Below are 11,832 nucleotides of genomic sequence, written 5' to 3'. Positions count from 1 at the left end.
TCCAGGGCAAAAGTGGTTAAACACACATTCAGGAAACACAGACGAGCTAGCTATAGTCATGCCAACTTTTTATATTTAATTACATATTTTTAATTTCTCAAGAAACGCTATCTGATTTTAAAATTTCTTCTAATTTTTTTCAAAATGTGATTTTGCTTTGTTTCTTCTTCCCCCCAAATCCATAACATACCTATCTCAAATTATCACAGGACAGAACCGCTTGTGAAGCTGGAGCCCACAGCCTGGGGCGGGCTATTTAACTAACAAGTCCATCATTCCTATTACTTTACAAAATGCTTCCCCTGACACCCCTTGGAAGTCGTCCCGGGGGGGAGGGGATTCATAGTATGCACTCCTAATTTTAGGGACCCAGAGGAGAGCCAGCTACATTAGCAAACATGGGGGTGGGGGTGGGGGTGGGGGATGGTGAAACAACATGGGGAGAAGAATGGAATGAGAGGGAGACAGATGGTGCGTGTGTTGGGGGAAGGGATCAGAGATCCAGGAAAACTTATGTTCCCTGAATCGCAAGAATGTTTCCATTTAACCACTTCTTGCCTGACTTGTGATTCTACATAAAAGAGAAGTGGGGAGTTGTAAGATTTGGGGCCACCTGTACTTAGAAGCGAGGTGCAGAGCCAGGAGCGTTGGGAAGCAGGGGCGTAGCGGTTCTTGCTCCAGTCACCTGGGGATCCAGTCCGCGTCGGGGATCCAGGTAAGGGGTCGTCTCCCTTTCCCCTGGCAGGGGCGGCCTAGGGGCGGCCGGCGGTTCGGACTGTCCCACGAGGGGGCGCGTCTTGGGTCCTAGGACCCGCCCTCGCAGCGCTGGGCGCGGGGAGGGGACCCGGGAACCCAGGCGCCCAGCGCTCCGCCTCCTGTTTCCGGGGCAGCGCGGTTACCTGCACCGCCCGAGCCGCACCTGGCGGAGGCAGAAGTCGCAAAGCGAGAGAGCGCAGAACGCCGCAGCGGAGAGTGGCGACGGCGCCCGGCCAAGGGGGAGGAAGAGGAGGAGGCGGTGGTTGCAGGCGGCGGCGTGGAGGGCGCAGCGCGCAGCGCGGCGGAGGAGGGCAGGCGGCAGCTGCGCTCGGCTCGTTCTGTCCCGCCGGCCGGGCGCGTCCCCGGGCCCGCACCGCGCCGCTGCGGGCGCACATGGCAGCGTGAGAGGCCGGTGGCGGGAGCAGCGGGCAGCGCCGGGTCGGAGCCTCAGGGCCGCATGGACCGCGGCGCCACCGCGGCCGGCCCCCACTAGGGCCCCCAGTCCGCGGGCGCCACCCCACCCCCATCATGGTGCCTCGGCGGCCGCCCGGGCTGAATACGGCCGGCCGGAGCCGCTGAGCCGGGGGCCCCCGCGGCGACCGGGAGCTGCATGGGGGAGCGCGGGCCGCGCTCGGGAAGATGCCCCGGCCGGAGCTGCCCCTGCCGGAGGGCTGGGAGGAGGCGCGCGACTTCGACGGCAAGGTCTACTACATAGATCACACGAGCCGCACCACCAGCTGGATCGATCCGCGGGACAGGTAGGACCCCGGGGAGCCCGCACACCTCGCGTTCCGGCCTGGGCCCCCTCCTGCCCCGGGGACCACCAGCCGGGACTGGGCCGGGGGTGCAAGGGAACTCTGTGAGCCTCTTGCGCTGTCTTTAGTTTGCCGCCCCCTCCCCAACCCCCCGCCGTCTGGGGCGCTGCTCCTGCTGGGGTGGGCTGCTGGGAGGAGAGGACGGCCAGTGGGTTGGCCCACGCAGTCCCACCGCCACCCGTTTGGAGGGCTTAGGCCCCAGCCGGCACCTGCACGGAGTTTTGACCTTAAGCTCTAGCCCCGCCCCCTCCGCCCCCTTTAGGAAGAGGTCGGGCGGGGGCGGGGGAAGCAACCTAGCCGAGTGATTCTGGGGCTTCCGGGGGAGTCTTTCCCGGGCAGATGGGGGGAGATGGGGAAGCATCTGGTTAGGAGGGGGTAGTTGGGACCCAGGATCCAGGGGGAAACTGCTGGAGGAAGGAGGACACTAGGCAGAGGGGAAGGCAGCCCGGAGTGTGGTTTTTGACAGGTGCCTGGGAGGTTCTGAGAAGAGCGCAGGAGCAGCCAGGGGGCCTGGAGGCCGGGAGTGGGAAGGAAAGGAAGGAGCGGGGGAGGGCTGATGGGGAAGATTGGTTCTCCAGGAATCTTACAGCAACTTGGAAGCTCTTAGGATGCAGATGGAGGTGAGAGGCCTCCCGCAAAGCCCAGCCCATCACCTCGTTCTCCTCCCTTTCTTCCTGAGGGGCCAGAGCTCCTCAGCCGTGTACCAGCGCGTCGTGACCTTGGTGGGCACCAAACTGACTGTAGCACGGGATGTGTGTGTGTGTGTGTGTGTGTGCTGAGACAGGTGGAGTCTGAGATGAGATGACTGGTGTGGTTCTTAGCTTCCAGACTTTCTCCCGGTTTTGATTGCTTGGCATTTCTTTACACATACCGTCCCCATGTATATCCTGGGGTGCCCCCTGGGGGTAGGGGTGGAGAGGACCACCCTCTGAGATTGCCTTGTCCTTAATGTCTTGGTCTGTGGTCCTACTGTCTTAGGAATGTGGAATTTTCACCTCGTCCTCGCGACCTTGGGTATCAGGTGCCTGTAAAGCCATAGAGGTGAATTTTTTGGACCCTTCATCTGGCGGGGTTGGGATTGAGGTCCCAGAAGTCCAAGATGGGGTGTGTAGCAAGGTGAGGCTTTAAAAAAAGAGGCAGAAAGAAAATTTGAGTTGAGATTCCAAGTAGTTTCTGTGAGCACTTTAAGTTCATTCATTTAACATTTACTGGGTGCGTGCTTTATTCTCAGTACCACACGGGATGTCTCATTAATGTAACCTGGAAGAGAAATCAAGAAAAGAAAGCTCTATGCCCAGTGTGGGCCTTGAACTCACTAGCCCAAGATTGGGATTCGTGGGCTCTACCAACTGAGCCAGCCAGGTGGCCTTGGAAGAGAAATTTTTTTTGCTAAAGGAAGCATCCCATGAGCAAGCTGCTTTAACCTCTGAGCCCCAGGTTCCCTGTTTGTCAGATTAATTGTTTGCTTGGAATGGAAGGACTAATAGAAGAATTCTGAAAGTTGGAAGGGGCATAGATAATCAGCGCCCAGTTCTTATTTTCAAACCTAAGAAAAAATTTGAGGCCCTGAGGTGTGATTTGCTTGAAAATCTTGATCTTTCCATCACTCCCCATATGCCAGACTCTTTACCAGCTCTTGACATTCTGACCTCCAAATTTGTCCTGACTCACTATCCTTCCCTGCCCCACTCAGGGTCCTCTGTACCAGGGATGCTGTTGCCCTGTTGGTGAACAGGGCAGCCCCTTGTTCCTTATAGAACAGACATGAGTTCAGTCTTCTATTTCCAGCCTGGTTTTGGTCCCAGCAGCTCACTGAGGCTGGTGTGCTGTCAGCGGCTGGACGTTGGAGGATAGCCCCACATTGAGCGCTGCTAACTTACCCTAGGTCACGAATCTAGGGACTTCTCTGGGGCCTCTGGGAGGATAATACAGCTATAGAAAGCTTCTCAAACAGCAGTAATTTTTCATCCCTGGACAAGGGCGAATGGAAAACTGACTTGGCTAGAGCATTATTTTTTAAATTTTGGTATCATGTGAACCACCACCTTGATGTTGTACTAAATGAACTTGTATTGTGTGACTTTAAGTCAACTCAATTTGAACATTTTTTAACCACTTCTACAAATGGGAAACTAGTAATATCTGTTGGCATAAATAGAAAAGATCCTGAAAGAAATAGTAGAGGAGGAGTAAAATAACAACCCAGCGCCATTATGTTAGGTCTGTACTGTAGCTTGCCCATATCTCAGCAATAGGTATGCCCAACCTTTGTGGGCTTTTTTTTTTTTTTTTAATAAGATTTTATTTATTTGAGAGAGACAGAGGTAGTGAGAGCGAGTACAAGCAGGGAGGAGAGGCAGGAACTGGCTTCGCACTGGGCAGGGAGCTCAACAGGGGACTTGATCCCAGGACCCTGAGATCATGACCTGAGCTGAAGTCAGATGCTTAACCGACTGAACCACTCAGGTACCCCATTCCCAACCTTTGTTTTTAAACAGACTGGCAAGCATTGGAGAGGAATTAAAAACATAGTAGCATTTAACTGAGCCACTCACTTTCACCTTGCAAGTCATTGGTTTTAATGCATCTTTGTACTTCCTGGTCATCCTACCCACACTAGGTTAGTTAGGGGGTGCCAAAGTTTGGGGTGCTGAGGTGTTCCTAGCACAATCCTGGGGTCACTGTTAAGGTGGGCTAACTGAAAATTTGGGGAAAGGGCTAAGTGGAGGGCGTCCGCTTATGGCTGTCTGGGATTTCTCTCCTGCACACCCCGTTTGGGATTTCTGTCTTACAGTCTTACTGTGTGGCCTAGGGTAAATCACTTGACCTCTCTGAGGTACAAGTATGTGCTCCGTTGGTGAGAGAAGATGGTTGATGAGAGGTGTTCACAGGACCCTGCCAGGTCTCAGATGTGATTTCAAACTCCTCGGCCTCACCTTACCCCTCCCGACCCCATGGCAGAAGGAGAGGGGGAATTGTAACAAGGAAGAGGAAAAAAAAATGACAAAGTCAAAAAGAGCCAGACACCTTGGGGTGGTGGGGTAGGGGAGATAAACATCTACCAAGGTGTTTACATCTCTGCATCTAATTAATGCTCTTAAACAAACGATCACATAAAAAATAAAGTTCTACTCCTGAAGCTTATGTACGTGCGTGTGTGTGTGTGTGTGTGTGTGTGTTAGCATTTGTCTTGGCTTTTTCCTTACCTGAATCAAGGGGATGCCCACCCATTCCCTTGAATTTAAAAGAAGTAAGTCAAACAGGCCTTCAGTCAGAAAAGTGATTTCTTAGCCACGAACAAAATAGCGTCTCGGGTTACCAACCCTGAAGAATGTCTTGGCACATTCCTCCCTCTGGGGCTGAGCTGTTTTCTGTGCTGTCCGCCATGGAGGCTGCTGGGGGTAGGGAATCCAGTTTTCCGCTTCCCCTTTCACCAGCGGGTCGGAAGAGCAGCCAGGCAGCCAGGCTTGCCAGCTCTCTTCCCTTCTCACCCAGGGCAGGACTGGGAGGCCGAAATTCCTGAGGACGGTTGTCCCAACAACCGGAGAGAGTCCAGGGGGCAGCTTGGGCCCTGCCTACTGGGCCAAAGGCTCCCACAGCACCACACGCTCCTCCTGAAGCAAGGCCGGCCTGGAGAATCAGGTGCTCTGGCCTCAGAGCTCAGCCCCTTGGAGCAGTGTTCCTTCAGCGGAGTAACTCTGGGTGCTTCTGGGAGCTCCCAACAAAGGGCCAGCGTTCCTTGTGTATTTAACTTAGTGGTATGCAAAAACAAATATGCTGATTGTTCTCCGAGGAAGAATCGATTGTTTGAACTGGCCTTGCCAGAGAAGGTTCTTGAAGCCTGATTCCTGCTCATTTGGTGGTGTACGTTCAGACCCTTCTTCCAGGAACCACCCAGGAGCTCTGTGGGCACAGTTTCCGAGGCTGTGTGATTTGTTCTGGAGGCCCACATGGCTAAGAGGCCATGTTAAGAGGACTCCACAACTTCTCTCATGATTGAGGGAACATGTGCTAATCCTGTTCTTTCAGAAATTACTTCTACTATAGGAAGTTGGGCTACCATCCAAGGAGCTTAACCTCCTTCTAGCCACAGATCCTTATGAGAATCCGATAAAGGCTAAAGATGCTTCTGGAAGGAAAGTGCAAATTCAGTTTTGGCACATAATTTCAGGGGGCTCTTGGACCCCAGGTTCATACTCCTGCCTTAGATTAACCTAGAAATTGCTCACCAATTTATATGGGCTTTATAAAGAGAGCTTTATATGGGCGATTTCCTTTACTCCTTCTGACAAGCCTGGGAATAGGTACTATGATCTCTGAGGTGCCTGAGGCTCCGGGGGGCTGAGTTTGGTGAAAGCCAGCTTTTGTGGAGGCGAGATATGATTGCTAAGTGCACTGATGCCAGAACCCACACATCTGACTGCTGCTCTGCCCTGCTCCACTGCCTGGCCTCCACTGCCTAAAGAATTTGGCCTTGGGGAATGGAGTGGGGACAGGCCTGACTTCACTTACCTGTAACCATTCTGGTGTGGCCCGGGCACAGTTAACCAGAGAGCAAGTGTGGACAGTGGAAAGAGGTGAGCTTTTGAATGGTGGCATCTCGGATGTCCTACTTGCTACCCAAGTGACCTTGGCAAGTTGCAAACCTTGGCTTTTGTCTTTTCTACAATAGGGAGGTACACATAGTTGTCAAGGGTAGTTACAGATGTTAAATAAGCTAAGTCAGGTAGAGCAGTTAGCACAGAGCCCAATACCCAGGAGGCGCTTGGGAATGCCAGTCCTTCTGGCTTTTACTTGGAAGTGCCTGTGGAACACTTAAATCAAATGGGGACTGAGTCTCTGCCCTGCTCTGTAGCAGTTTGCAGCGGGGATGGACCTTTCCGGTCATGTAACCCTTCCCTCTTGTTTCACTGATAAAACGAAGACTCAGAGACAAGTGACTTGCCCAAGGTCACACCTTGAATCACTAGGAATGGTCTCCTTCCCTCTTTCTTTTATATAAACTTTTCCCTAAAAATCAGATCCAGTTTCTCCTCACCCATTGTAATGATTCGGGAATATTTTAGGCTTGTGGCTGAGTTATTTTCCATAATCCTTTCTGACTGTGTAGACTGGCAGTTTCCTTTCATACCATCCCAACCGTTTGTGAATCGTGTCCTGGGAATACTGTGACACTGAATTTACTCTGTGGTACTCACTGGGCTGAGCCTTTCCTGTTAGGATCTCATTTCATCCTTTCGCCAACCTTGTGAAGTAAGTACTGTAATTATTTTTGTGTTCAGAGGAGGACACTGAGACTTAGAAAGGTAAAGTAAGTTGCTCAAGGTCACCAGTAGGTGATGCACCTTGAATTGGAGCCCAGGTAGTGGGACTCTTGAGTCCACACTCCTATCTGGAACTCCTAGCTGTTCCAGATAACCCGTCAGTAAGGTGGGCTTGGGAGTTTCCATGTATTCCTGCGCTGAAGCCGACCTGCTGTGCCTCTCAGGGAGATATTGAGGATGCTTGATCAGTGCCTGTGAGATCCTCAGCAGATCAGGAGGCTGTTGGGCAAAAACCCCACCTTCTGGAAGCAGCCAGCTAACCAGAGCTCTGGGAAAGAGAGCACAGAAACAGAGGCAAAGAAGTTCTAAAGGATACAGTGTGTGTCGAGAGCTCAAAGTCATTTCCAAGTTGCTTGGGTAAATGTTCCCAGTGGCCAGGGAATTAGTAGCCAAGGCAGCTACTCTCTGTCATCACCCCCTCCCCCCGCCCCGGCTTTTTGCCTAGCCAAACTGACCTGATTCTCCAATCCCCCGGGATCCCAGGTAGCTGTGAAACACTGCTCTTTTGAAGAGAAGAGAATCAGGTTGCCTTAGTTACTGGGAGGGTTGTAACACCAAGCTCAGGTGCACATAAGGAGAGAACAGTGCTCAAATACATCTGAGTTGGAAGGTGGCCGGCATGTTGCTGCAGACCTTCCTGAACTGGAAGAAGCCTTAGTCAAGTTATGGTGGCATTTCCAGGGTTTGCCAAGTGAGGGGCAGTTGGCTGTCCATGCTGACTGTCAGGAGCTCTCTCGGGCCATCTCTCTCTCTCCTCCAGGCAGTGAGGACCTGCAACCCCCAGCACCCAGAGGGGGGCTCTGGACAAGAAAAATCCACTTCTTTTGGAGAAATGGCTGGGCTGACATCTCCTGGGGCTTCCACTTGGGCAGGGCTGAGGGCTGATTCTGGGCTGAGCGTGTGTGAAAAATTCACACGGCCTGTTGTCTTCCAGCACGGGCAGGGCCAGTCGGTAGCAAACCCTGCCACAGAACAGCGAGAAGCTCTGCTTGCTGCTGACAAGCTTCTCGGGCTGCCTTGAATCCCTGTTTCAGAGTGAGATAAAAGAAGAGAAAACTTAGAAACTGGATACAGTGGTGTTTTGTTATTCAACCTTCACCAGCAGGCCATTAAGCCTCCAGCTCCTGAGCAGAAAACCTCTTGCCAAAATAATGGGGGGAGATTGAGGCGGGGACAGGCGTTCACTGTTGCCATGTTGGGAGCACACAGAACATTTTCTAAAGATGCTGGATGGGGGGGGGGGGAGCCGGTGGAGTCGAGAGAGTGGGGAGGAGTGGAAAAATGGACAAGTGTGGTGGGTCACATTCTCCAGTCCTTCCCCCTTCCCCGCCCCCCCGCAGTTGCCTCCTCAATGCTTCTACCCATGACATCTCACCGTTGGGAAGAAATGGGATCTTTCAGTTTCAAATGTCTGCCAAAGAAAAAGGACCCAGGCTTAAGTTCTCACTCAATGGTCAGCCAGAAAAAAAAAAAAAAAATGAAGCTGCATCAAGATTAGGGACACCTTTGTTGCCTTTTTTCTTCCCCTGCTCCATTCATCACTCTCTGGCAGCCGGGACACCAGGCCAACGGCAGCTGCTGACTTTCCCCAGCCGGCTGCCTGCTGTTGCTGGGCCTGGTTCTGTAGCAGCCCAGCTGTCCCCACGCTGGCTTTCTCCCCGCCCAGTGGCGGTTGCTTGTTTGATTGGTCACTGGGGCAGCCCTTCCGATCCACTGACTGGTGCCTGACTTGGAAGGATGAAATATCAAGATACAGGCATCAGGTGGCTTCTAGGATGAGGTGACCTTGGGACAGCCTTCTGATCTTGCATCTGTTGTGGCTTTTCTTAGATAGTTAGGGCTCTGTAAGCATTTCACTTCGTATTCCAGGAATTTCCTCCCAAGTGCATGGCTTGTCTTTTTACTGCTAACAAGGCAAACAGTAACTGGTTTTAACGTTGGCGATAATGAAGATAATAATAGTTCGATGTAATCGTCTCTATCCAGTACCTGCCGTGCGGCAAGCTCTGTTGCTCATTGTAGATTCCTGGCATTTTGCAAATAGGGAAACTGGGACTAAGAATGGGCAAATGACAAGCTCAAGGTCAGGCAGGTAGAAAGGCAGAGTTGGAATCTGAATCGAGGTCCATCTGATTTCAAAGCCTTCCTCTTGGCATGACGGCACTCTCAGTAAATTCAGAGAGAGGAAGGGAAGAGAGAGAGGGAAGCATAAGGAAAAGGAACTTTTTAACGACAGAGGAATCAACAGAAACACACCTATTAGTGTAGTGTTCGCTGTGGAGAAACACGATTGTGTGCTTGCAGCCAAATACGGGTCCAACAATTCCACACTATTCCCTGCAATTGATAATGTCTTCATAAAGATCTTCGCAGGGCACCAGACCAAGTTCTGGCTCTCTCGTTACACATAGTCAGTGACCTCAAATTAGTTTCTTTTCCTCAGAGTAGGACCTCCCTACACCCAAGGATGACATGACACCAGACTCGGCAAGTCTTAGCCCAGTGCCGAGTGCATATCAGTCTTTCTGATGGCACCTGTTCCTGGTGAGGTGCATTTGCCCTCCTGTACATCTGTAGGGGAAGTGGAATGATCATTCCTTCCTTGGCAACTCCAGTGTCTTCTGGTAGGCCAGGGCTCATTCTGGGCCACGTTGACATCAGAGCTTGTAAACCGCCTTGGCAGCACTCGTTAGATAAATAAGTCAATAAAGTCTACCCCCCACCCCACCCCCAGTCTTATCGGAGACAAGCCCTTCTTTGGAATTTCTGGAGCGGAGTGACTCTTGCGGGCGAGCTGGCACCGGAGCTGAGTGTGAAGCAAGGGTAATGAATCGCGGTTGTCAAGGCAGAACTGAAAAGGCTGCTGCAGAAACTGGAGGTATCTGGAATTCATCTGTGACTCCTTGATACCATGTCTCCTCACTCCAGAAGTCCTTCCTTCCCCTCCACCCCCCGCCTCCGGAACTGCCAGAGAGCCGTTTGAGGACCCAAGCTGCTGATTTTAGTGTGGTGGTGGTGCAGAAGGGCCTTGGTACTTATCATGACCCACCCAGCCGGGGCTGGCCACTCATCCAGCAGGTATTTATTGAGTGCCTACTGGGCTTCAGGCTCCGTCGCCAGGGCTGAGATCAGAGCAAAGTCCCTGCGGCAGCAGGGTGCACCCTTGGGTTGAGGGAGAAGGGCAAACAGTGAAACAGATAAGTTACATTACAGCTGGGGGCTTGGTGTTCTCCGAAATTCTTTTACCCATCTTGGGAAGGTGGAGGGACAGACCCTCCACCTCCTGCTGCCCCTGTTGGCGTTTGTGGTGTGAACTTAAGATTTGGACCTGGGAGACATTTGTGCCTTCGGCAGGGTGTTGCCAAGAGCCTGTCAGGATGAACTGGGCACTGCGCTAGGAATTGGGAATGCAGGGGTGAGACACAACAGTCCGTCTGCGACTTGTAATATTTACTACAAATGAGTAAGAGAGTCATCAAGCTATGCAGATAGAGTTAGAAATGCCAGGCTCTCTGGACCTTGGTTTTCCTTCCTCCCCTGTTTCAACTGGACTCATTTAATCATTCAAAAATATTTATTGAGTGCCTGGAAGTGGGTAGGGTGTCTGTAATATGCCAGACGTTATTCCAGCACTGGGGACTTGGGAGTGACAGGACCAACAGAAATCCTGTCCTCGTGGAGCTTACACTTTAGAGCAGAGGTTGCCAAACTTGGGGAAGCATCAGAACCAGCCAGAGGGCTTGTTAAATCCCACTCCTACTCCCTGCCACCGGTGCCTGGTTTGCGTCCATAGGGGTGCTGTGGGGCCTGGAAATTTGCGTGTTGAACCTGTCCCCAGGTGTTGCTGCTGGTCCTTGCCCTGCACCGCTCCCGGCAGTCAATTCATTGAATCCTCACAGTAGCCTGGAAAAGGACTGTATTATTCCTGTTTCACAGACAGGGAAACCGAGGAAAGCGGCTGAGGATACCTGGTCCTCATTCTTATGCCAAGAGAGCGAGAGAAAGTGGTTTCGGGAGCAAGCGCTGTCCCTGCACGGCTGTGATGGCATGAGCATACCCTTGTCCTAGTTCTTTGGCTATCCTGAAGCCCAGCGGTGGCAAAATCTGTAGGGGTCCCCCCTCCATTGTGAAAGAAAGCACAGGGAAGCAGGAAGTCTGAAGGGATTCTGGAAGCCAGAGGGACCTCTCTTTACATCGGAATGTATAGGATCTCTGTATCGGTACTCAGGAGAGGATCAGAGGGAACCCTCCTCTCTGTTTCTCATTGGCGCTGAGCCAGGACATCCATGCCCAGCTGCTCTGCCGAGAGAGAGGGTTGCCGGGCTCCTTCACCCCTTGGAACTTTCAGACCCTCCTATCCCCATCCGACCTCAGCTCTAGGGAGTACAGGGGAGGTGTGTGGAAGAGGCAAGTCCCTCTCTGGATTCTCGCTGAATCCTCACAATTTTGAGGGAGCCAATGTCCATTCTTGGTCCCCTTGACCACAGTTTGGATTTTATATCCCAGCCTTGTCAGTGGCTAGTTCTATGAGCTTGGTTACGTTACTTAAACCTTCGTGAGTCTCCATGTCTTCACTGGCAAATGAGAATACGTTAGAGTGTACCTCATAGGGTTGCACAAAACCAAATTAGAGGTGTCTCATTATAAGTTCTAAACTTAAATAACTATAACTATTCTCTGGGTAGTTCTACAAGCAGCAAGTAAGGCCTCCTTGGTACATTTTATTATTATTATTATTAAAATTTTATTTATTTGGGCACCAGGGTGGCTCAGGTGGTTGAGCATCTGCTTTTGGCTCAGGTCATGATCTCAGGTCCTGGGATCGAGCCCCACGGGAGGTTCCCAGCTTAGCAAGGAGGCTGTTTCTCCCTCTGCCTCTCCCCTGCTTGTGCTCTCTCTGTCTCTCAAGTGAATAAATAAAATGTTTTTTAAAATAA

At 51.9% G+C, this 11,832-nt stretch overlaps 1 protein-coding gene across 3 annotated transcripts in view; it reads left to right on the top strand.

Moving 5' to 3' along the window:
• Positions 1 to 920: 920 nt before the first annotated feature.
• Positions 921 to 11,832, top strand: part of WWC1 (WW and C2 domain containing 1) — a 152,177-nt gene continuing 141,265 nt past the window's right edge. For 2 of the 3 annotated variants that reach the window (XM_045075627.1, XM_045075626.1), the window contains exon 1: positions 921 to 1,514. In XM_045075627.1, coding sequence (XP_044931562.1) covers positions 1,396 to 1,514 — 119 coding nt within the window. In that variant the 5' untranslated portion in view covers positions 921 to 1,395. The remainder of the gene's footprint in view (positions 1,515 to 11,832) is intronic. The other variant, XM_045075628.1, reaches the window with a different exon arrangement.

This window comes from Mustela putorius, unplaced genomic scaffold (assembly GCF_011764305.1).
Source record: "Mustela putorius furo isolate JIRA1106 unplaced genomic scaffold, ASM1176430v1.1 tig00000145_pilon_pilon_pilon, whole genome shotgun sequence".
Taxonomy (NCBI): Eukaryota; Metazoa; Chordata; class Mammalia; order Carnivora; family Mustelidae; genus Mustela; species Mustela putorius.
The sequence above is the reverse complement of the archived record's forward strand: the minus strand, read 5'-3'. Positions and strand labels throughout refer to the sequence as shown.